This window comes from Maniola hyperantus, chromosome 21 (genome assembly GCF_902806685.2).
Source record: "Maniola hyperantus chromosome 21, iAphHyp1.2, whole genome shotgun sequence".
Classification (NCBI taxonomy): domain Eukaryota; kingdom Metazoa; phylum Arthropoda; class Insecta; order Lepidoptera; family Nymphalidae; genus Maniola; species Maniola hyperantus.
Window position 1 is genome coordinate 3,113,163 of NC_048556.1, and position 27,454 is coordinate 3,140,616.

General features: G+C 38.7%; 1 protein-coding gene across 7 annotated transcripts in view; it reads right to left on the reverse strand.

The window, feature by feature from the left end:
* The window catches only part of cv-c (crossveinless c), a 346,801-nt gene that overhangs the window by 73,575 nt on the left and 245,772 nt on the right, over nt 1-27,454 (reverse strand). Inside the window, exon 1 of one of the 7 annotated variants that reach the window (XM_069505880.1) lies at nt 6,552-7,059. The exons of 5 other annotated variants lie outside the window; for them this stretch is intronic. In XM_069505880.1, coding sequence (XP_069361981.1) covers nt 6,552-6,588 — 37 coding nt within the window. In that variant the 5' untranslated portion in view covers nt 6,589-7,059. Of the gene's footprint in view, nt 1-6,551; nt 7,060-27,454 lie in introns of those variants that run through there. One more of the 7 variants, XM_034979898.2, reaches the window with a different exon arrangement.

Consider the following 27,454-nt stretch of genomic DNA (forward strand, 5'->3'; position numbering starts at 1 on the left):
TACGTGTTTAGTCGACGTTAGCCCGACTAGTTTCGAACCCAAACCAAAACCGCGTCGCGTCGAAACCGCGGCGCGTGCGCGAGCGGACTCCCTTGAAAAAGGACCCCGGTCCCCCGGAAGGTTCGAAACTAGTCGGGCTAACGTCGACTAAACACGTGAGTACAGCCGGGACAGATATTATTTAGGACAATAAAATATAAAAAATAGACTTTACATTGACGAAAGATTTTACAAGTTATCTGCGAAAGCCACCATGATCCAAACTTCATAGTCGCTGATCGTTCCTCCCTGTGTATGTGCATAAAAACTTTCAGCTTTTATAAAATAACGAAGGTCTCTATCCCTCATGGGCTCTTAGTCCATATATGGCAAAGATAATCACTGGTTTGAAAAACACATTCTATAAAGAAAACTCAGCAAAAAATACAGAAATATGAGTAATATTCCTGCATTAACTACAAAGAAATATAAATAGGTAAAGAACGATTTTTTAGACAAGAATTAGTATTACCATAATATTTCATATGAAGAACATTACCATAGAATGTGGCAGGGGTACAAAGCCTTGTCAAAAACATCCAACCCTTGTTCAAAAAACTTATTCAAATTCCACTTCGACGTCAGTTTACGTGATATAGAAAAAGCGAGCCAACAAAACAATGGCTTAAACATTTCACCTCGCCTGATGAATATTAATAAGTTTCCTGAACCACCGTTTGTCGATCCCTGATGCCCTTGGAAAACTGTAGTTCATTCCAAGAGCAAGTAGGAAATTCTTAATTCTATGGAGGTTCTTCATAACGTAACCACAGTTCACGACGACTGTTAGGAAACTTGTAACAAAATATCCAAGCTTCGCCTACACTGGCAAGCGTCAAATGTTACCTACGTTTGACGCTCGTATGAAACGACTATAGCATCTTTGATTTCATGTCATCCCTAGCCTAGTATTTGACAGGTTGTCAATTTAGGATCAAACCGAGAGTTTCTTCACTCTAGTTCACTGCGGCACGGTGAAACATAAACTTCATATAAAATGTTCATGCTATTTTGAGTTCCTGCCTCATCCGCGCCTCCTACGTGGCAGGGCCCGCAACCGCCACGTGTTGGCATAAATCGTCGTGGGTTGGTGGGTCGCGATGAACGGGAGGGTTTTGTCGAGATGGGTCGCAATGAACGGGAGGGTTTTGTCGAGGTGGGTCGCGGTGAACAGGAGGGTATTGTCGAGATGGGTCGCGACCAACGGGAGGGTTTTGTCGAGGTCGCGATGAACGGGACTCGCGGACTTTGCGGAGGCTGAGATATAAGTCCCGCAAATTGCTATTGCGCTAGAACCATGTCTCATTAACATCGAAATCACGTCATTTTGACGTCATTTGACGTATATTTAAGTAAAAATATATCATCAGCTCGCAACTTAAGTCTAGTGCTGACGTCATTAAAATTTGCAGGACTAGGTACTTGAAATGATGATACTTGAAGTAATAATTTCCACCGGTTCTCCGGGTATGCCGGTATTATAGGTCACTAGTGGCGGGTCTAGGTACACTGGTTATGCATGGTTCGTACAGGGCAAGGGGCCAATCAGGGCTATTGTGCGTTTGACAGCAACTAATATCTATATAATAAGGAGAAAAGTAGCTGTATAAACTTCGATATATGAAGGAAGTTCGAGGGAAATTGGATGCGATAGTTTGCGAATTTATAAAATAATTTTGATCCATTGCAAGCCCGTGACAGCAATTTTACCTGGCGATAAGTGATGACGCAGTCTACCAACTTGGAAGATATAGGTATGGCAGTTTTTTAAACTCATTTTTTTTATTGTTTTCTATGCCGCCATCGAACTCGGTGTAAATCGCTTGACTTTGGCTTGGCTTGGCTTCAATAAATTGATTGTGCCTACTGGTTATGGAGGATAATTATAATACCAGCGGCACGCGCAGCTCGCAGTCACAATCGCGACGCGTGTGCAAATTGACTCCCCTGAATAAGGACCCCGGAAGAGGTCTGCGGGCTAACGTCGACTAAACACGTGAGTAAGGCCGGGACAGATATTATAGATAATCATAATATTACTGATGGATAAATTAAATCGAAAAATTCTTTGTTCTATCTTTAATTTGTTGTAATTATATAATATGTAGATTAATGTGCTTAAAATTAATTGTGATTGTTAATAAAAAAGCTTAAAATTGCCCAATCTAATTTTGAGGTTTTTACTGATTACATTTAAGAATAATAAATAAAATTATTTCAGTTTCCATATGCTAAAACTTTATAGGTAATTAGTTTTTTTAGTTGTTTTTTCCAACTCTATCATAACGATATAACCACAATTCTAATATTATATTATACAATTCTATCTCTCACGGTGAAACAAAAATAAACTGTAATCAGTCAAAAGCAAAACGTAACTTTGACCTTAACCAAAACTAAAACATCAAAAAAAGTCAAAATAAAAGCCGTATCCAATTTAAATAACTAATTACGTAACCCAATGTTAAGGTCGGAAGAGGTCTGCATTTTAAGTGCTCTTACTTGTGGTAATTTTTCACCGGAACTTTGTACTGAAGACTCACAGGTATTCCTAATGAACCGCGACAGGTCGAGATGGCAATCGGGGTGGGGACGTCCCGCATACCCGCACAACCCCCGCGCTAACCCAGTGCAAGCGAGCGCGGGTGACGTGCAGGTGTGCGGGGCGTCCCCCCGTCTCATACCCCGATTGCAATCTCGACCTGTCGCGTACTATAGGTAAGGTAGGTAAAAAAGAAACATGTACTCTATTATAGACTTTATTAGGTCGGTTTTACGGCCTATTCTTGCCCATGAAAATTTTGAGTGTGAGTTTTCAATGTAGGGTTACCAAGCAATTTATTTAATAAGGAATGAATTACTTATTTTGCTACCCTTAATACGATACTAATCTTGTACTGTAGAAATAAAATGAAGTGATTTTTTGTATAACGGCAGTTTATGGGGCTGGAATTCATTATTAAAGAGAATAATTTTTAGAACGTTTGCAGATTTGTAAAGCGTTGTCCCTGTCGTTGAGACCGACAAAACGTCATATTATATAGGTATGAGTGACAGAGACGACGCTCTACAAAGCCGAAATGTAATTCTAAAGGCCGATGTTTCTTCAGGCTAATGATATTTTCTGCTGCGTATACATTGTAGTACTTAGGATTTTTGTTAGTAATATGTGACCGGCAAGCAAATAAATAAAAGTGCATTAAGTAGTTGATTTTTAGGTTTCTTTAGAGGACCGAAGGAAGCGCGAGGGGATTTTTACCGCGTGAGAGCATTATCGACCATGGTACCAAAAGTTCGATGATTGAAAACTAAGTATATTTCGATAACGTATTACGAGTGTTCCAGTCAGCGTTGCCAGTTTTTTTAATTGCCTAGATTTCTTTCTTGTCGGGCTTGTCTGTGCCACCCGCTCACGTTTCCTCAGCACGCTGCACGTACGGTCGAGTTGTCACCGAAAAGCGGGACATTTGATTTTGACTTGAAAAATCGGGACGTCCCGCCAAAATCGGGACGTCTGGCAACGCTGGTTTCAATATCCAATCTTTTGAATTAAATTTTATATGGCAACAGACTTTTTTATCTTATCGCTGTAATAGATTTGTGTACATAAAACGTACGTGTTGTTGTAAACAGGTTTACATGTATTGATACATGTTATGCATACAGTGTGTTTTTTTTTAATTTGCACAGTATGAGGAAATCCCAAACCGTAGGAGGTACAGGAAAGCTGTCTTAGGAACCATTTGCTCTTTTTTGTGAAAACAATTTTGGCGAAAGTACATATTTAGTACATATTTACATATTACATACTTTTACTTATTTTGAATTGCGCAAATCTAAGGTGTCGATACCACAGATTATGCGTTTCACGTTCGCTTTACTTCAATAGATAATAATATACCTACGTAATAAAATAATCCAAGCGCGCTCCCTAGTTTCCTGTGTTTTCCATGCACACGTTGGTTCTCATTTGAATATTAAGTTTTAACCAATCAAAATCAATGGCATTTTGAAAACACGTTCTGGAACCAAACATCAGACCATTACATCATATTAAACAAATACCAGACCATTACATAAATTATTATTATCTTGCAAATTCAACACTTTACAATCAAACTAGTGTACAATGGTACCTACCTATCAGTACCCATATTATAAATGTGAAAGTGTGTTTGTTTGTTTGTTGGTGTGTTGGTTTATTGGTTTGTTGGTTTGTCCTTCAATCACGTCGCAACGGTGCAACGGATTGACGTGATTTTTTGCATGGGTATAGATAAAGACCTGGAGAGTGATAGAGGCTACTTTTTATCCCGGAAAATAAAAGAGCTCCCACGGGATTTTTAAAAACCTAATTCCACGCAGACGAAATCGCGGGCATCAGCTAGTATTGAATAAATGAATAACACCCGTTTTCACAAATGTTGCTTCCTTGAGTTTAGCAGCAACACTATGATAAGTACGATGTTTTGCAGTGCGTTCGGTATCCCGCGTAACGCATATTAGATAAGCGACCAATCAGGTATTTGTATTACGATTTTAATGGTAACCCTATCTGCCACTGGGATGAATCGTGGACCACCATCAAATGCACTGATAAAAATAAAAGTAAGGCTTTTAGTTCGTAGCATGTAATTTGTACATGTTGAAACATTTATTTGTTCACGTCTACTTGATAGATTCTAGTGAAATATATTATATTATTATCTATAGTATAGAAGCAGGCGTTACATTGCGGAAGTCCATGATATACAATGAACCAAAAGCTTAATTTGCTGTAATCCGCTGAAACAGGTCGAATCTGTATGATTTAAACACACAAATCCTAAAACAATTTAAATTAATATTTGCAATTAAGCTTTGCAATTGTGCATTGTAAGGTCTACATCTCCTGAGGATGCTCCGGTGTCGGGGCGAAACGTGCGTCGAGTGTGTTTTGGGATTTGTGTGTCATACAGATTCGACCTGTTTCAGCGGATTACAGCAAATTAAGCTTTGGTTCATTGAATAGGTATAATACGCGACAGGACGAGATGGCAATCGGGGTGTGAAGAGGGGGACGCCCCGCAAACCAGCACGTCATTAACCCGCGCTCGCCCGCACCTGGTTAGCTCGGGGACTGTGCGGGTCCCCGATTGCCATAGCGACCTGTCGCGTACAATTCCTACGTTTTTTTAAATCATGGATATAAAATATAGAGACCTGAGTGTGACACGGCTACTTCTATCTCGGAAAACACAAAGTTCCCAAGGGAGTTTTATTAACTTTTTAAAGTGAGGGAAAGAAAACTCGAGATTTTTCTTTTTCCTTATTTACGTGTTCATTTCAACAATGTTTACTAAAATCAAATATCATATTATTATATGTAGGTTGGGTGTTTTTTTTGTGTACCTATTATCTCTAAGGTAGAGTAAGGAAGTCGAAAATCTCAGAACAGTACGCAACAGAAAATACTGTACATCGATTTTTAGAAAGAGACAGTGGTTTCGTAGAGCATTGTCTCTGTCGCTGAGACCGACAAAACGTCACATAGAGTGACACAGACAACGCTCTACAAAGCCGAAATCTCATTCTATAGGTCGATATACATATTAATTTCTGCTGCGTACTGTAGGTATAGATAATTAGTATGTAGCATTTGATACAGTATCATCATCATCATCATCATCATCATCATCATCATCATCATCATGATCAACCCATCACCGGCTCACTACAGAGCACGGGTCTCCTCTCAGAGTGAAAAGGGTTTTGGCCATAGTCTACCACGCTGGCCATGTGCGGATTGGTAGACTTCACACACCTTTGAGAACATTATGGAGAACTCTCAGGCATGCAGGTTTCCTCACGATGTTTTCCTTCACCGTTAAAGCAAGTGATATTTAATTAATTAAAACGCACATAGCTCCGAAAAGTTAGAGGTGCGTGCCCGGGATCAAACCTCCGACCTCCGATTAGAAGGCGGACGTCCTAACCACTAGGCTATCAAAGCTTGTCACATCATACAGTACCAATAACTACCAAATATTCTTTATTCTAATTAACTTTTGGACTCATTATGATTAGATATCGTTGTGTGACAACATCATTATAAAATGAAGTAAGCATCATTAGATTACAAGTAACTTGATCTGTTATTTTGACAGAATATTGACGCCGATTCTGTTGTCTTTCTCTAAAGTAAATTTAGAGTAGGTATCTGCATCTTTTTCTTTTTAATAACGCTAGAAAAGGACGGAACATGGATTTTACATTTAAGACTCTAATTTTTAGTGCGCTCTACAAATTTAAACAACAGGCTTGCGACTGGCAGCTAACGTCACGAGGTTTGACAGCTCTAAATTAAAATTAAAACTGTCAAGCTATATCTGTCCTCTCACGGGCATCAGTTAGTTAATTATAAAACAAATGACATAAAGAAGTATCCAGAAAAGGTAAATTAGGTAGGTAAAGTAAAGTAGCACAAAGTAAAACAATCAAAGATATTAACATGGGAAAAAAAAGTAAATCACCTGTAATTTGGTCCACGCTCAAATTTGGAACACTCATTGCTTATCACTTCACACAATACACTAAACAACGAATCGGCACGCGCCCGCGTATCTCCATAAACACTGATTCATATCACTTTCATCACAGAAAAAAATCTCGATCATTAACAAGTTTCCCGGTGAATTCACGTTTTTAACGAAGCTATTTTCTCCAAAAAGTTACACAATAACCGGTTTTAGTTCCAACACTAGGTGATTAAAGCTCACGAGTATAAATCGACACACACAACACACCTGTGTGTTATTAAATTTTGTGCATACAAATTAACTTTGTGTTTGAATAACGTTATAACGGTAAAGTACTTTGTATCTTAAACTAGTTCACTCCAAAATAAATAATGCACATCACTAATAAAAACACGGACGACATTCGATTTTCGAAAAACCGTACCCAGATGCACGAAAGAGATTACGCGGTATTTTTAAACAATTTTTTACGAAAAGGTTAAAAAGTTTTTTTTAATGGAATTCCACGGTTGCAAGAAACAAACGCGCGTGCACTTGAGGCGTTGCTCTAGAATGAGATTATCAGTGTTTATCATAACTAGTCGGTACTTACGTCCTTTAATCGCTGACCACGTCACTTCGTCAGCGATAGCCGTGGGCCTTTGAGTTAGGAAAAACTCGCGACATGTTTGATGGGGCAGTTTAAAGGAATCTAAACATGCCAATTTTCAATTCCAATTTTGGTCGGCAGTTGACATATTCTCCTAGGGGCTCGCTTAGAACAGTATAGCCGCACGCTAACTGAGGCTTACTATAACGCCTTACGAAACCAAATCCATTTCAGGAGCAAAAGGTATTATTGTTGTTATGCATGTCTGAGAGTTCTCCATAATGTTTTCAAAGGTGTGTGAAGTTTACCAATCCGCACATACCAAACCTCTTTTCACTCTGAGAGGAGACCCGTGCTCAGTAGTGAGCACTGAGCAGGCGATGGGTTGATCATGATGATGACGAGGATTGTTGTTATAGCGGCAACAGAAATATACGTTCTGTACAACTCTCTACCTATTACGGTTCACGAGATACAGACAGAGGGACGTATGGATGGATAATAATAATAATTATAATAGTAATAGTTAGGCTTAGTAATGGCACCTTCGGGTACGGAACCCCGAAAAGGAAAAATCAAAAAACAAAAAATTGTGATAAAATTTGTTATCACCGAATTGATATTGAACAAAATTAACGCAGTACATTTTAACTAACGCAGATTACATCGTCACCTCGTTCACTCTGTCGTCGCTCTAAACGTGACACCTCGTAACTTCAAAATTGAATATGTTTTGATGCAAATTATGCTTTCAATAAACTGAAAATGGCTCATTTACATTTGATAAATGCAAATGAATCAACTAACAGTTACAACTTTACACTATAAGTTAGAATAGGTTGGAAAGCGTTGGAACCAACTTGTTGGAACATCTAAAGAAGCTATTTTTGTTAGGAAAACCTCGAGACATGTTTGATGAGGCAGTTTTACCTAAGCTGTAAATAATTACATAGTGGAAACAGCGTCGTTAGCTGTTGTTATGTAAAGCGAATTATCTGTTACGTGATACCAAACAAGATAAAACTATGTTATCTGTCAGTTCGTCAGTCTTTGAGTTTTCGCTCTAAAAAAATTTATGAGATAATAACAAAATTAGTTTTCACTAGCTTATACCCGCGACTACGTTCGCGTGGATTTAGTTTTTTAGAAATCCCGAGGGAACTCTTTAGCTATAAAAAGTAGCTTATGCCACTCTCCAGGTCTTTAACTATAACCATGTAAAAAATCACGTCGATCCATTGTTACATTGCGACGTGATTGAAGAATCAACCAACAAACAAACACACTTTCGCATTTATAATAAGGGTAGTGATTATACCTATTCGGAAATGGTTATTTGTGTTACAAGGACCAAAGTGATATTTTGCTCCTAGAAGGCGTTATTTTGAATCCTGAGCGTAGCGAGGAATTCAAATAACCAAAAAATCCAAAACCCGGGGCCAAAAAATATTTTAGCCCCAAGTGACACACTCTATATTTCATGAGCTAAGAGAAAAAATCGAAACATATACTAAAGCACGCACGCGGATTAATCAGAATAGAGAAAGCTCAAACTCTTATGAGAACAAAATGAACTAATTTGGTACTATCTCATAAAATTTTTGGAGCGAAAACTCAAAGATCGACGAACTGACAGACGGACGGACCAACGAATGGACGCACGGACGAACGGATGGTTAGCGAAGGCTTAGTAATAGCGGGACCCCTAATGGTATGGAAGCCCACAAACTGCCATACCCCTTCCAAGTTACCCCAATTCCATCTAGACTGCATCATCACTTAGCACCAGGTGAGATCGTAGTCAAGTTAGTCCTGTCATTGAATAAAAAATGTTAATCGGTTACCAAGAGCTATCATACTAGAACGCTAAGCAATAACTTGTATAGACGTCACACAAATATTAAAAAAAACTTAAAAGGTAAAGACCGTGCCGTGGTATATACATTATACATACATGAATTTTGAATTGAATAAGTTGCGTTGGCAATATATAGTAGTAATTGGTATAATCACTCTTGTCTACAAATCCCAGCCTTATTTGGATATTTAATGCCATGATCTCGTACATTTAGTCTCAAATTAAGGTTGCCCCTTTTGTGAACCAACCAAAGCGGTTGATAATATCATTGAAAACACAACTCATCATAATCCATATCCATACTAAATGCGAAAGTGCGTCTGTCTGTCTATCTGTCTGCTAGCTTTTCATCAGGCTCATCCCTCCAACCGATTTTAACGAAATTTGGTATAGAGATAGCTTAGGTATATCCCGGGGAAAAGCATAGGCTACTTTTTATCCCGGAAAATAAAAGAGTTCCCACGGGATTTTAAGAACCTTCATCCAAGCGGGCGAACCCGCGAGCATCACATAGTAAATAGTATTTTTTAAACCACGGGATTCATTTTGACGAGTCTAGCCAGACTGTGCCAGAGTGGGTAGGCTAAATTTTATCCTGCTAAATATAATTTTTCCTTTGATGATGCCCGCGACTTTATCCCTGTGGCTAAAGGTTGTTGAAAATTTCCGTGGGAACTCTTTGATTTTCCAAATAGTAGCCTAAGTTCTGCTCGGAGATCCAAGTTATCTCTGTACCAAACACAATAAGATGATCGCAACGTCATTCATGTGCGTTTTGTGTTTTTAAAAATTCCGTGCGAATTCTTTTAAGTATTTCCCAAGACAGTCTTTACAAGACTTGGTCAAAATCGGTTAAACTGAGGGGCCGCGAAATATAATTATGAGTCGTAAAATGGTAACAGACAGATAGACATACTTTCGTACTTATAATATTAGCATGGATATAGTGGTGGCAACCCTATCCAAGATATACATATTTATTGCAATTCAGGCTGTATGTTAAACGCACTTAGTACCAAGCACGTAGATTTTTCCTGTGACCGTGTTTTGCAAAATAAACACTTTATATGCGTTAAGATTAACGATTTTAAGAAATAAATATATTTATGGTAATAGGACATTCGCTTGTCGTAGAATGATACTGCGCCGTATTTGGTCCATTTAATTAGTATAAGTATTTATTATATTATAAAAATGTCGTCCTTTACGTAAGCTGTTGAATATTTACCTCCCTTAACCCTAAATTGAAAATAGGTTTGATAAATTATGTGGTTGGCAGACCCCTGACTAGCTGGTGGACTGACAACGTCAAACAAGTCGCATGGAACCGCTGTATATACCTATCGGTTCAGTGGTGGATGGTCCGCCTCGGCGAACGTCGCTGACTGGGTCGCGGTTGATTGCTTCGGTGTTCTTGTGACCCAGAGTCGCCAGGCGAAGCGCAGAAGCGCCGCTGGGTTTTAGTGGGTATTCTGGTCGCCTCTCGGCCGGCGAGTCCTACATACCTTCCCTCCATGGAGGCTGGGGGGGGGGGGGGGGAAGCATAAACACATTTCCCAGCGTTAAAAAAAGCTATCTCTTCTCTGTACCAAATAGGTGATACCCATTACTTCTGCCACGGAGATTTAGGTTTACAAAATTCCTGTTATTTCTTGGGATAAAAATATCCGAAGTATACATAAATAGCCTCCGGGATGCAAACTAATCTCTGCGCAAAATTTGGTATAAGTATGAATGTTTATTGTTAACAAAAATTAATTTAAATAAAGCAAACATTAATATGAACCTTAGTCTGAATAAAAGATTATTTATTTAATGTATTTGAATACACAGGAAATAAGAATACCAGCTCCGTTTTCTTTCAATACGCCATGGAAGTCCTTCCGCTGCGAATGGGTTTAAAAATTAAGGAAAATATTTGGAGCCGGGCCTTATCGGAGCTGTCATTCAACGTGGGTTATATCTAATTGTACAACCCGTACCGTCTGTACAGTGTTCGTATATTATTGTATAATCTGTACACGCAAACCTTGTGCCAATAAAGAGGTACAAGTGTAAATTTCAAGGAAATTGGTAGAAGTCAATGGCGTGCACAGAGTTAGAAGCCAGGGTAAGCATTACTAAGATAGGCCTTAGATATACCTACTGAATGGCAGGTCATAAAGAAAAATGGGCACTGGTAAGTTCTACTAGGGTAAGCAGTACTTCCATGCCTCTATGAATCTCACGCCACTGGTAATATGGAATCATTCTAATTTTATCGCATTGAAAGAGACGTGATGACGTGGTATTTAAAGTCTATAATCTATATTTATAAAAGGAAAAGGTGACTGACTGACTGACTGATCTATCAACGGACAGCTTAAACTACTGGACGGATCGGGCTGAAATTTGGCATGCAGATAACTATTATGACGTAGACATCCGCTATGAAAGGATTTTTGAAAATTCAATCTTATTTATTTTTTTGAGAGTGACATAGGCTACTTTTTATCCCGGTAAATTCTCACAGGATTTTTAAAACCTAAATCCACGCGGACGAAGTCGCGGGCATCAGCTAGTTATGTGTATAAAGTTCATGATGAAACAGAAGTCAAACTTGCGGATAAACAAAACCAGAGGCCCAAGGGCGTGTGAATCACTTACGCAGAACCGATAGCGATCAATTTTACTGTTTTCCTATCGAACAGAGGACAGTTGCAGAACGCAGTCGCAATCGCAATCGCATTCGTAAATTAAGATGCTCACAAGTTACAAGATATTACTCGTAATAAATGAAACGGGTGGAATAGTGACTGAAAAGTTCAAGCGTAGTGATCAAGATTTTTTTTTGCTATACAGACAAGTGGTTTACTAAAAGTTATGGTAGATTTTAGAATAGAATTTTAGGAGCAGCTAAAGCTGCTAGAGATATAAGGTTGCTGTTGAAACGTAAGCTGTTATTATATTAGAAATAATACTAAAAATATACATAAAAATATTATAAAGAGAGGTATTTATTAGAAACAACTAGCGCTCCACCCGCGGCTGCGTGGTTGCGTTCCCGTGGGCATTTTGAAAAGAACGGTCTTATTCTTTTTTTTTTTTTTTTTTTTTTTTTTTAATAGATATAGCGAGCAAGCGAGCAGGCGGGTCACCTGATGTTAAGTGATTACCGCCGCCCATGAACATTTGCAGCACCAGAGGAGCCGCCGATGCGTTGCCGGCCTTTTAGGAATTTGTTGGTCCGCCCCTTGAATAACCCCATGTTATAATCTAGTGGGAACACCGCCGATGGGAGTTGGTTCCACAGTTTGCACGTGCGTGGAAAGAAGGATCTGGCGCAGCGGACGGTCGAAGTGCACCAGACACCCAGATGGTGAGGGTGAAATTCCTTACGGTGGCGCGCGGTGCGGTTGTAGAAAAAAGAGGGTGGAATGAGGTCAAAAAGCTCTTCAGAGCACTCCCCATTATACAGGCGATAGAACACGCATAGAGAGCTAACGTCTCTGCGGTGCTCCAGGCTTTCCAACGAGGCGGTTAGTTTGGGATCGTCCACAAGTCGAACAGCCCGCCTTTGGATCCGATCAAATGGAAGGAGTAAGGAGAAGGAATTCTTTGGATATCCAAATATATAAAAGGAAAAGGTGACTGACTGACTGACTGACTGATCTATCAACGCACAGCGCAAACTACTGGACGGATCGGGCTAAAATTTGGTATGCAGATAGTTATTATGACGTAGGCATCCGCTAAGAAAGGTTTTTTGAAAATTCAACTTCTAAGAGGGTGAAATATGGGTTTGAAATTTGTGTAGTCCACGCGGACGAAGTCGCGAGCATAAGCTAGTATTATATAAAGGAATCTCTGTGCAAAATTTCAGCTTTCTAGGGCCAAGGGTTTGTGATTGTATTAATCAGGACTTTTTATACATTTAGCTAAGGTTTTATATTGAGTGTCAAAAAAACTGCAGACTATACATTTCGAGAACCTGGGAGATTTGCGCCCTGCCCTCACATAAAGGCTGTTAAAGTTTTCACAAAAAAAATACAAAAGGAAAAGGTGAATGACTGATCTGTTAACGCACAGCTTAAACTACTGAACGGATCATGCTGAATTTTGGCACACAGATAGCTATTATGACGTAGGCATCCGCTAAGAAAGGATTTTTCAAAATTCAACCCTAAGTTTGAAATTTGTGTAGTCCACGCGGACAAAGTCACGAGCATAAACTATATTCCCAATTTGAGATTTTGATTGAGAGGGCGTTACGCAATAACCCGCATTAAACTATGACGCAGTTATAGTGACTAAGTAAACCTCTTTGTTTATTGCAATTTGCAATAATTAGCAGCACTAAACAAGGTTTTATACTCTCGTGTAAAATTCAGGCCGATAAGGTTGTAAAAGGTACCTACAAGTGGAGAATGCGGCAGAAAATAATGTACATCGTTATTTAGAAAGAGCCAGCGGATTTGTAGAGCATTGTCTCTGTCGTTGAGACCGACAAAACGTCACATAGGTATGAGTGACAGAGACAACGCTCTACGAAGCCGAATTATTGTAATATGTAGCTAATGCTCGCGACTTCATCTGCGTGGACTAAACAAATTTCAAACTTCTATTTTACCCCCTTAGGGGTTGAATTTTCAAAAATCCTTTCTTAGCGGATGCCTACGTCATAATAGCTATCTGCATGCCAAATTTCAGCACGATCCGTCCAGTAGTTTGAGCTGTGCGTTGATAGATCGGTCAGTCAGTCAATCCTTTTATATATTTAGACAATATGATGCCTGCGACTTCGTCCGCGTGGATTTAAGTTTTCAAAAATGTCCTTCCCCGGGATCCAAGCTATCTCTGTACATCCGTCGAAATTGGTTGAACGGTTGAGCCGTGAAAACGTAGCAGACAGACAGACAGACAGACACACTTTCGCATTTATAATATTAGTATGGATATGGATTTTCATTTTAGAATTAAAAAAAGTAAGTGCCTATTTGTATGCGTAAAAGATTTTTTTTAATTATTCTTACCTATAGTAGCGTTTATAGACTGTGTTGGTCTGATTGATTTTTACAGCAACATGAGAAACTATTAAAGACATTGCTTTATTGCCTAATAAATAACCATAAAACAAACTAAGGTCCAAGCCACAGTGTACCCTTTATTGATCCTCATAAAATAATGGAATAGGGTCTTGGACTGTAGTAATAAAATGAAGTGATTTTTTGACTAAATTTCTTATCGGAAACATTATGAAGAACTCTCAGGCATGCAGGTTTCCTCACGACGTTTTCCTTCACCGTTAAAGCGAGTGATATTTAATTACATTTAAATTTCCGAAAAGTTAGAGGTGCGTGACCGGGATCGAACCCCCGACCTTCGATTAGAAGGCGAACGTCCTAACCACTAGGCTATCACAGCTTCAGTGATACAACACGTCGGAAATATCTGAGCACCTCGCTGGAATGCGCTTTCCCGCAGCTCGATCATTTTCGCCTATCCAGTACCGGTGCCAATGCAAGCGCGTTGCATGACGTCACTAAGCCAGGTTCTCAGATATTTCCGACTGGTTGTACTATTATGTATTCTGAGCCAATAGCGCTGATTCTGTTGTTTTTCGCTAAACTAACTTACTAACTCTTCTTTTTAATATTGCTAAAAAGGACGGAACATGAATTTTACATTTATAGGCTCTAAATTTTAGTGCACGCTACAAATTTAAACGATACGCTCGCGACTGGCAGCTAAAGTCACTAGGTCCGACGGCTCTAAATTAAACTTAAAACTGTCAAACTATGTCTGTCCTTTTCATATTATATTAGTAAGAAGAGGATTTGAATGCTCTAATAAAATTTAGTTGTGCTCAGAATCAGTACCTACCTATGTTAATGAATAACCCAGTTTCTATTGGAGCGGTACTCGGAAGCACATCTGGCGCGGCCGAGTCTACACTCTGCAGAGCAGATGCTGTCAGGAATATAGCTTTCAAGCTTTATTGTTTCTACGGCTCAGCATTCGCGTTAATATGATTTATGGGTTAGGGTAACCAAGACTTGTGTAATTTGAGATTTCTCTTTTAAAATGAAATGAAATGAAATGAAATGAAAATGAAATGAAATGAAATGAAAATCTTTTTTATTCGTATAAACTTTTACAAGTGCTTACGAATAGTCGGATGCATCTACCACTGGTTCGGAATGCCTTTCCTGCCGAGAAGAACCAGCAAGAAACTCGGCGGTTGCTCTTTTCAAATATTTGATATAGGTACAAGATTATGCCATGTATAAAATAGTATTTGCAGTCTTGTGCGTTGCTGGAACGAGCTGCAGGTCAAATCCACGCTCTTTTATCATTTAGATAATCTTCAATTGTGTAATATGCTTTTTTCAGGAGCATATTTTTAATAGATTTTTTAAACTTGTGCAAAGGTAAGTCCAAAATAGTTTGCGGGATTTTATTATAAAAGGTAATACCCATACCCACAAATGACTTTTGGACTTTCCTGAGGCGGAAGGTAGGAGCTGCAAGTTTGTCTCTGTTTCTAGTTAGCCTATTGTGTAGATCACCAATTTTCTTGTAACTAAGAATATTTTGTCTTACAAAAATTATGTTATTATAAATATATTGAGAGGCTACAGTAAGGATATCTATTTCCTTAAATTTCTCTCGAAGGGAATCGCGTGGTCTTAAGTTATAAATTGCGTTATAAATTGCGCTATAAAGAGTTTAATTATGTCGGTACGCCCTCAGGTAGGCTTTGTCAAATAAGATGATATACATAATCATCGTCAACCGATGGACGTCCACTGCTGGTCATAGGTCTCTTATAGGAAATTCCACACGCCACGGTCTTGCGCCTGAATCCAGCGGCTCCCTGCGACTCGTCTGATATCGTCCGTCAACCTAGTGGGGATCTTCCAACGCTGCGTCTTCCGGTGCGAGGTCGCCATTCCACATCGAAATGACGCCAGCCGAAATAAAAATATACCATCAGCTCGAAACTTCAGTCTAGTGCTGACGTTACTAAAATGGCGGCCACGCGCATTAGCAATTTGCGGGACTTATACCGACGATTCGGCTATTATTTTAGAATCAAATAATACATAATATTAGAAAGATAAACTTTGTTTAATTAAGTTATAAATGATGATTATAATTATTACAAAAATGATATCATTATGACAAGACAAAAACAAACGATGCTATATAAAAGTAAGCAATACAAAAAAAAAACTCCTAGTTAATCTAAACTAATTAGTTTACACAACTATCATCGTTTGATAGCGGTAATTTTAAATGTAAAAAAACCGGCCAAGTGTGAGTCAGAATCGCGCACCGAGGGTTCTGTACCTACTCTGCAAAATTTCGAAAAAAATACTAATACAAAAAAAATTTTTGTATTAGTATTTTTTTCGAAATTTTGCACCATAAATCAATAACTATTACTCATAAAACTAAATAAAAATCTTTTTTTAAATGTACAGGTAAAGTCCTTTCATATGATACTCCACTTGGTACCTATAGTTATCTTGCTTTGAAAGTAATTTTTTTATATGATGTAACAACAAATTCACAGTTTACGGTTTTATTCTTTTACTTGTGCTATAAGAGCTACTTACCAAATTTCATTATTCTAGGTCAACGAGAACTACCCTATAGGTTTTCAGGACAGACAGACTTACATACAGACAACATAGGCAACAACAGACAAATAAGGGTTCCTTTTTTCCCTTATGAGGTACGGAACCCTAAAAATTGTCAATAACTACCAATATGGTTACATCTTTTCTTGTCTATGGCTCTATGTACTGCGGTTTTGTGGTCCGCAATAATTCCGCCAATGTCAATTCAGTGGAGAAAACATCGTTGTAATTTGGTTCTTGAATTCCTTTCATGAGAGACTTTTCTTTCTATCCTTTGTTAGACCTAGACATCACAAGGACAACACAAGTTGTTAGTTTATACATTGGACAATTAGTATGATTTTAGTTTAACATAAAGGAAATATAACAATTAAAATCTAAATATATAAAAGGAAAAGGTGACTGACTGACTGACTGACTGATTGACTGACTGATCTATCAACGCACAGCTCAAACTACTGGACGGATCGGGCTGAAATTTAGCATGCAGATAGCTATTATGACGTAGGCATCCGCTAAGAAAGGGTTTTTGATAATTCAACCCCTAAGGGGGTGAAATAGGGGCTTGCAATTTGTGTAGTTCACGCGGACGAAGTCGCGAGCATAAGCTAGTATTAATAAGATAAGCTTCCTATTAAATAAAATAAAAATAAAATAAATAAATAAATAAGATTTATCTTTATTAGGTTATTTTTAACAAAATCTCTTGTCTGTCATAGGTATTTATATATTGATGTCGCAATCAACTAATACAACTAATATTATGGTTTTGGTGCACATAATATAAAACAACATGTAAAAGCTAATGTTACAAGTTGTAACTGACACACTCATGTATGTTGCATGTGATTCGAGTTAGTGGAGCTAATGTAATGAATAATTTTGTTTTGATAAAATCTAAACACATAAATACTAGCTGATGCCCGCGACTTCGTCGGCGTGGAGTTGGGTTTTAAAAATCCCGTGGGAACTCTTTGATTTTCCGGGATAAAAAGTAGCCTATGTCACTCTTCAGGTCCTTATCTATACCCATACCAAAAAATCACGTCAATCCGATGCACCGTTGCGACGTGATTGAAGGACAAACCAACAAACAAACAAAAAAACAAACAAACACAATTTCGCATTTGTAATAAGGGTACCTACCTACTGATGAAAAGGTGACTGACTGACTAATCTATCTACACACAGCTCAAACTACTGGACAGATTGGGCTGAAATTTGGCATGTAGATAGCTATTATGACGTAGGCATCCGCTAAGAAAGGATTTTTGAAAATTCAACCCCTAAAGAGGTGAAATAGGGATTTAAAAGTGTAGTCCATGCGGACGAAGTCGCGGGAATATGCTAGTTATATTAAAATTAAAAACTTGTTTCAAGTTACGAAATAACTTTGAACTTTGCAACCTGTCCAAGTTTATCTTTTATGAGGGTGCGATTCCAATTAAGATTTAATTAAAAAAACAAAGCGGCTCCTCCCTTCGAGGGGGTTGACTAAAAGGAAAATTCACCGCTTAATATTTAAGTACTTATGGCCAACTGGGTCCAAATTTTTTTTACGAAGGAATTGTTTGAAGGGAGGAAAGTCCTGGAGACCTTGGAAGTCCGGAAATTAAAGAGTTTCCATCTATGATCTATATCTATACAGTGCGACAAGGCTATCTTGGCGCGTGGCGAAAATCGGAACTAACGTTGCCGTCAAGTGTGCCCTTTGTTCTTGTTTGAATATTCTTTAGCCTTTGTTCTCCAACAGCGCCCCCCTGTCAATGTCATTCAAGTGCCAAGAGAGCCTTGTCGCATTGTATATTCTATATCCCATGGGATTTAAAGTTTCAGGATGTCAGGCAGTGGACATATTGGGCATTAAAATTGATACAGAAAAGAAAAGAGCAAGTTTCTTGATGGTTCTCTTTGGTGCAATGACATTCTGATCCAATGGTACCTAGATTCCTTTTGATCCAAAATCACTTGTAAAAGATTATTTAAATAAAAAACCTTTCTATATATTTCAAATGTTTTTCTATTTAATAAATTGTTAAACTTTAAGGGCGTCTGGCAGTGGGTTACCACGACAGAAAGTGTCTGGCATTGCATGACGTGATTTCAAATACTATTTCAAAGATTTTTTTAAAAAAAATAGTCTTTATACTTTTACATACGATTTTTCACACCTTTATTACCTGTTGTCTCCCAAAGCCACCATGATCAAACTTCATAGTTCATAGTCGCTGATCGTTCCTCCCTGTGCTGGGGACAAAAACGCAGAGAAACTTTCAGCTTTTATAAAATAACGAAGGTCTGACACGCGCTGGCTCTCTGTCTTAAAATTTTACTTTTTCAAGTTTTACTTCGTTTTCTGGACGGGCAGTCATATTTTTAATATTTTTAATAACGACTTGTCATCACAGCAACAAAATAGTCACAAACAGGTCGTATAAACTGAAAATGTAAGTAACTCTAACTAAATGTAGTTGAACGAGTCGGTGCCCTCAGCATGGGGTGCCGCCATAAAATATAAGGCAACGACATTTTTACGGCGCCACATGACTGACCGCTCGCTGGCGGGACTATTTTATGTGTCACTTAAAATTTCAATGTTCAGGATGAAATATTTACTAGCAAGTCGGTAGACGTTGTGTGAACGTTCATAAAAGTGTCGTCCTTTATTTACGTCCTATATTATTTGATGTCTATTTGACCAAAAAAGCCTAAGTGCCTCAAGACGAAAATCTTCAACCAGTGTGTTGTTTTCATGAAGACTTGACTCAATTTCCGAAAAGCTGTCCAACCTAGCCGAATTCTTCTGTTGGCTTCCTCGTCAAAATTGCTTCTATATAATTGACTGACTGATTAGAATGAAAGAAAAAAATAATATTATTTCTTAAAGTGTGCACCTGAGCATGGCTCAAGCAGAAGAAGCGCCGGAATAAACTATCATGTGTGATAAAAACCGGCCAAGTGCGAGTCAGGCTCGCGTAGTGAGGGTTCCGTACTAGTCGTATTTTTCGACATTTTGCACGATAATTCAAAAACTATGATGCATAAAAATAAATAAAAATCTGTTTTAAAATGTACAGGTGAAGACCTTTCATATTATACCCCATTTGATATAGTCACTCACTTCGAAAGTTGAAAATACTAATTATTAGTTCATGACCACATTTTTTTTTTTTGTGTGATCTAACCCTAAGTTCACGGTTTTCAGATTTTTCCCCAAATGTCAGCTATAAGATCTACCTACCTGCCAAATTTCATGATTCTAGGTCAACGGGAAGTACCCTGTAGGTTTCTTGACAGACAGACGGACAGACAGACAGACAGACAGACAGACAACAAAGTGATCCTATAAGGGTTCCGTTTTTCCTTTTGAGGTACGGAACCCTAAAAATGGTCTTCGTCAAAAGACTAGCTGCGTCGTCCTTTCGTAAGCGTAGTGGTTATACATTGGCGATGTTCTTTCGAGCAAAAACGCTTATTATAAAAATACATTAGTTTTTATAATCAACAGAACGCATTGCGTACTAAGGAGACAACATTTAAGCACCAATCTTTATTCCGAAGACGTCCGAAGCGAGAAGTAGGTATATCATTAGAGGAATTCTCTGTCGTAACATAGCAATATAATGGGGTTTCCTATACATTTATGTCAACCATAAGTGGTTCCCCATCAACCGCCCGTAGTGTTTTTATTAGTTTACGCACATCCGTTGAATAAATTCCAGCCATTAACCAACACATCTTGAAGAAGATATAGCGGGCTCGCCCAAAACACAACGATCTGGCATTTCAAGCAGGGAGGAAAGACGGTACACTCCTGGAACGTCATTACTACTAAAAACATTCTGGTGACTCAAAGCTAAGCATTTTTGTCATATATTTGACGTGCATAAATCACGTATAAGCAGTGAGAGATTTTTATTAGTAAGGGCATTCAAAAATAAGGAGTGGACTAAGGTGGAATAGTATAGGTACTATGGTAAGTCAGCTTATTTGCACAGGTAAGTAATTGGATAGATGTTCGTCATTCCCGTCGCAGTCCCGACGATCGCAGAGGTGACATCCCGTGATGTCACCCCAGACATGGGGAGATAAACGAGACGGAACGGACGGGCGGCGGAACTTGAATTACGACTTCTAAACCAGGGCTCCACAAGCACTTGTGTGCGGTGGCAGGGTGAGTCGATCGTGGATCTTACATGGGCGACTCCTTCTGCATCACGCATGGTGTCGGGATGGCGGGTTGCAGAAGAAGTGGTTACACTTTCAGACCACCGCCACATCGTTTTTGTAGTATCCACGGGAACTTCTGACAGTATGACTTGTCACCACCGGCTGTCATAGCGGCAATGCTGGAGAATAATGAAGCATGGCGGGCAGTGGTCTCCTTCTGTGAAACAGTAATGTTCAAGAAGGAGGCCGCCGAGCGGGTTCGCGAGCGAGCTGATCCTGCTCGAAGGCGGAGACATCAGGGCGGCGTTGATCAACGTCCTGATCAGTCTAACCAATAGTCCCAGGCGCTAGGACTTCGAGGTCGCGACTAGCTGCACTTTCGCCAGGATGTGTCCAACGAGCGTCGCGCGAGAGAGGCACCGGCGTACGTTCTTTAGAGTTCCCGGAGCCTCTCAATAACGCGCGGAGGAGGGCCACCGAGGGGGTTTTAGTGGGTAGAAATCCCACATAACCCGATTGGGTATCTTTTGAAGATTTCCCCCTCGAAAAAAAAAAAAAAGATGTTCGTCATTCGCCTTTCCTCCGTTATTAGGTAGGTAGGTAACAATCCTTTACAATTACACAAAACGACTTACTCTTATGTCACCCCTTTTTCTGCATGACCAGCTGGTCATGTACTTTGGCAGAGATAACGATTAGTTTTGTCTTGTCCCCTCGAGGGTAATATAGCTCGTTATCACTGGTAATGGATCGTTACTGTCTCGATGACCGCGGTTCTTCATTAAAGGCGTTTTGTGTAATTGCTGGTCTGGAGGTTACGCCCGTTCTTCACATGGTAGGTGGTCATTATTAAAAGGATTAATTTATGTTATGATAAGTTTTAATTTTAGGCTTTAACAGTAATGACCTCAAAAATAATTGGGCAGTTGTGACAATATTTTACTATATAAAGTCCCGCAAAATGCTATTGCGCTGGAACCATGTCTCATTAACATCGAAATGACGTCATTTTGACGTCAGCTGAAATAAAAATATACCATCAGCTCGAAACTTCAGTCTAGTGATGACGTCACTAAACTGGCGGCCACGCGCATTAGCAATTTACGGGACTTATAACGATTTTATCAAAATGTATTCTGATTTATTATTCATAATAATATGTCATGCTATAGATATCAACAATGTGGCTAATTCCGTTGTACACAATCTCTAAACTAAACTTAAATGGCACGTCTAAATCTATTGCTATCCCTTTCATAATGTTGCTTGCGGAAAAGGAGAGCACTAGATTTAGACCTGTTAATTTAGTTTAGTTTAGAGATTGTGTACCAGAGAATCGGCCCCATTAGCGCAAAAACTAGCTCGTAATTATATCATACGTTAGTTACTAAGTCGTACACTGTGGCTAATTCCGTTGTGCACAATCTCTAAACTAAACTATAATGGCACGTCTAAATCTATTGCTATCCCTTTCATAATGTTGCTTGCGGAAAAGGATGGCACTAGATTTAGACCTGTTAATTTAGTTTAGTTTAGAGATTGTGTACAAGAGAATCGGCCTCACTGTAATAATAAAGCTAGATTTTCTGTACGACCAACTTTTTTATAATTTGCGACCTATTAGTTAAGCATGGAATACACGATATCGCACAGGTTCCGTTCCGGTTCTAAAATCTTGTGCGTATTTTTAGATGGAGGGCAAATTGTTGGTGTATGAAAACTTCGTTGGCAAAACGTGAATTTGAAACTCTACTGTTGGTGAAAATAATCTCACTCACACACTTTTACGCACATCAACTCTACTAGTAACCCTTTACAGAGCGACGTAGTTCTTAAAATAAAGATTAAAAAAACTCTGCTAGTAGTAGGTATACCATACCAAGTATACCAGTATTGCGTAGGTACTTTTTAAAGACCTTATACTTTTTTAAATCTGATATTTTAAGGGCCTTTTACAGGTGACCTATATGCCAGGCCCATCGTTACACACTATAATACGCAACAGGTTGAAATTGCAATCGGGGAGGGAACACCCCGCAGAGCCCCAGCGCTAATCCAGTGTGGGTGAACGCGGTTGAAGTGCACCTCATACCCCGATTGCCATCTAAACCTGTTGCGGACTATACAATAACATCAAAATATAGGGCCCTTTTAGAGACCCTTTTAGGGTCTTTTTAGAGCCTCAATAGCTCAACCGGTAAAGGAGTGGACTGAAAACCGAAAGGTCGACGGTTCAAACCCCGCCCGTTGCACTATTGTCGTACCTACTCCTAGCACAAGCCTGACGCTTAGTTAGAGACGAAAGGGGAATGTTAGTCATTTAACATGGCTAATATTCTTTAAAAAAAAAAACTATGATTAAATCTAAAACTATAAGAATTGAATTGAGCATTACAAGACTGATTGAGCAACTTTGATTAAAATCAAAATATGCGATAAATAAAATAAAGGAGAGAAGAAAGGAAATCATTTTGACCAGGTTTTGATTTCAAAGAGCTGTAATGTAGGCTAATCCAATGACTTAAGCAATACTACTCCATAAGTTTTCTTGTATTACAACTTCTAGAGCCGCGTTTAACACGCTATCGTCACGCGTTATGTCTGACTAGGGTTTTATCCCTATTTTATCAATGCTCACAAAACGCAAGCTTGAATGAAACGGTACCGGATTGGAACCGGTCCAAGTGGGTCGTGTAGTCCGAGCTTAATGAGTACGATAAATAATACATGTCACACAGCCTTCCACTAATATTCCTTCACAAATAACAATTCGCTACACACACCTGGCACTTGGCAGGATACAAAAAGTATTACAGTGGAATAACAAACTATGTAGTTAAAAAGGATTAGAAATCTATATTAATATTATAAATGCGAAAGTGTGTCTGTTTGTCTATCTGCTAGCTTTTCCCGGCCCAACAGTTTAACCGATTTAGATGACATAGGACATAGGCTACTTTTTATCCCGGAAAATTGTAGAGTTCCTACGGGGTTCTTAAAGGCATATCCATTTAACCGATTTCTATGTTTGGTAAAGAGGTAGCTTGCGTCTTGGAAATTGACATTGGCAACTTTTCATCCCGGAAAATCAAAGAGTTCCCACAGGACTTTTTTTTAAACCAAATTCCACGCGGACGAAGTCGCGAGCATAAGCTAGTTATAATTAATTCCCTTTGAAACATTCAGCTCCCATTTTAACTTTACTAGAATTTGAAGATCTGATCTCAGAGGCCATACAAAGGTCAATTCACAAACGACATGGGTCTGATAGATATCATTTTGATAGTTGAATCCAAATCTAAAACCGATATTCAAATTAGAACTAATCATTATTGATATTCTGATACAACTTGGTACATATACCTATATACCTATCTAGGTACCTAACTAATCATTTTAGTTAGGTAGATAGGTATATAGATTTTAGGTACGCAAAGAATGTCTTAGTTTAAGTTATACTATTTAGAAAATCTAGTTAAGCATGTTGAGTTAGCCTGCAAGTGAGTATACATTGATAGTCCTAAGTTTATATAAGTCGTCATAATTAGTTTTCTTTTTATACCGTTGGCTTCCTATTAAATAAAATAAAAATAAAATCATTCTTCGTTATTCTGATACTTGAATAAACTCTAAATGATCTCTTCCGAAGGCTGGCTTAATTTTTTATTATTTTTATTATACGCTTAATCACAATCACACCTGATGGGAAGTGATGATGTGGCCTAAGATGGACGCGTTTACCTAGAAGATGCCTATTCACTCTTGTTTTAAAGATACCCGGGTTGTAATTCGTCATTATCCTCTCATAATTTCTAAATAAATACATAAATTCTAGAATCGATATTCAAAACGAACAAATTCAGATTCAAATCGATAAAAGTCGCGTCATTCCCCCGATTATAATGACATTAAATCGATACCTATTCAAAAACCACAATTACACATGCAAAACTCAATATCGCGTAATCGTTTCTGCAATTCTGGATCTTGACAAAGACCTAAAAGATCATAATCAAAGGTCACTCGTTTTACATACGTCGTCCGTCGTCGTCTCGATTATAATCGCATGTCTCATCATTAAATCGATATTCAAAAAGAATGATTTCACATGCAAATCGATATTGCATAATCGGTCGTGCGAATCTCATTGCATAGTTATAATGTTGTGAGCGTAACGAATTAGCATCGTCCTACGTGCACTTCCTACGAGGATATGACTAAATCTGATGATTAATGGTTTCCCAACCACCCGGTACTAGGTGTCGATCACAGAAATCAAAATAGGTACATATAGAAATGATAAAGAAGAGTGATGACGGCCCGCCGCCGTACCGCCCGATGGGTTGTGACCAGGGTTGGCATTATTTTAAATAGTTTTTAAATAAACAAAAAACTTTTTTTGGATAAATTACAAAAAAGGTTTTCTTTTATTTTTGGCAAGAAAGTGTTTTTTTCCCAACCATGGTTTTAACCCATCATTGGCCCCGATTCTCTAGTCTCTTTTTAAACTAAATTTAGAGTATCTGCATCCTTTTCTTTTTACTAATGCTAAAAAAGGAACGGAACATGACTTTCACATTTAAAGACTCTAAATTTTAGTGCACAATACAAATTTAAACAGTAGGTTCGCGAGTGTTACCATTTAAAAATTAAATTTAGAAATGTCAAACTGCTTCTGTCCTTTTCATATTACAATAGTAAGAAGAGGGTGCGAATACTCTAAAATTAGGTTGTGCTTAGAATCGGTGCATCGGTGCATTGTTCGTTATTGTTGGATAATTCTGTTCCTTCGAATGATTTTATATTGTACCTCACTTTAATACTTTGAAAAGAGTAACTGCTGAGTTTCTTGCAGGCTCTTGTTAGTAGGACCTGCTTTTCAAATCAGTGGTACAGTCCCAAACGAAGCATCTAAATATATAAAAGGAAGGTGACTTACGGACTGATCTCTCAACGCGCAGCTAAAATTACTGCACGGATCAAGCTGAAATTTGGCAGGCAGATAGCTATTATGACGTTTACTTCGTAATAGCTATTAGGCAATTAGCTATTATGAGGGTTACGTCATAATAGCTATCCACTAAGAATGGAATTTTGAAAATTCAACCCCTACGGGAGTAAAGTAGGGGTTTGAAATTTAATTAGTCAACGCGGACGAAGTCACGCTTAATAAGTCATAAAATTAATTTTAGAATTTTTGTACGAGTAACTTGACATGTTCAAAACTGGCGACACGATGTCTCCGAATTAAAGACAAATAGGTGACACCATTTCTATACTTTATTTAGAAGTCCGTGGTATCGATGTTGCGAGATATGTTGCTCTTGGTGAAATATAATTTATTGTAATTGGTCTTTTGTTTATGAGCAGAGTTCATTGAACTATGACAGTAGGTAGATTGTGTGATTTTATTTGGTGGGGTTTTCTATTTGGAAGAGTACGTATAAGAAACAAACTAGGTAGGCACTACCATAATTTGAGCACAGGCCAGTTAGAATGGAAAGAGTTTAAGCCATAGTCCACCACGCTGGCCACGTCACGAACGGGTAGGCAGACTTCACAAATCACACACCTTTGATTACTCTTTGGAGAACAGTCAGGCATGAAGGTTTATAGAAAGTCAAATTTATTTGTTTAAAAGCATATAACTCTGAAATGTTAGAGGCGTGTGCCCGGGATCTAAACCTGGACCACCCGAACAGGTGGCTTACATTTTAACCACTAGGCTATGAGGTAAGTATCAGCGCAAAGTAATTAATACTACATAGAAATAAGATCCGAGACATGGTCGCTAACTATGGGTCACATAAGAAAGCTCAGAGTCACTCAGCGAGCGATGGAGAGAGCTATGCTTGGTGTTAATCATAAATGAGAAGATCTAAAGTAACCGACATAGCTTAGCGGGTGGCGAAGCTGAATTGGCAGTGGGCAGGGCACATAGGTCGAAAAACCAATAGGCGTTGTGGTGCCCAAGGTGCTGCAATGGCGACCTCGCACCGGAAAGCGAAGCGTTGAAAGACGCCCCACTAGATGGACGGACATCAGGCGAGCCGTAGGGAGCCGCTGAATTCAGGCGGCACAAGACCGTGGCGTATGAAAGTCCCTACAAGAGACCTATGTCCAGCAGTGGACGTCTATCGGTTGATGATGTCGATGAAGATGATGATAAAAATAAGCTGGTAGGTATGTTAAACACTTTGACGACCTTCTTGTCTCAGTGGTAAGCGCTGTGGTCTTATTAGTATTCGATTCCCGGTAAGAAAACTTACCTGTACCTATTCATAAGTTCAAAGCTTAAATTATTCTAACAACTTGAATAAACACTTGATAATTTAATAACGTCATAATTCGTAATCGCTTCACTCCGTCTCAAGTATAAAACATAAATACAAGCAAACATGTACACTTCAGTTTTTAGGGTTCCGTACCCGAAGAGTGCCAACGGGACCTTCCGTCTGTCCGCCTGTCTGTCAGCGGGCTGTATCGCGTGAACCGTATAATATGTAGGTAGAGAATGAAATTTTCATATAATCCCCTTAGGGGTTGAATTTTCAAAAATCCTTTCTTAGCGGATGTCTACGTCATAATAGCTATCTGCATGTCAAATTACAGCTTGATCCGTCTAGTAGTTTGAGCTGTGCGTTGATAGATCAAG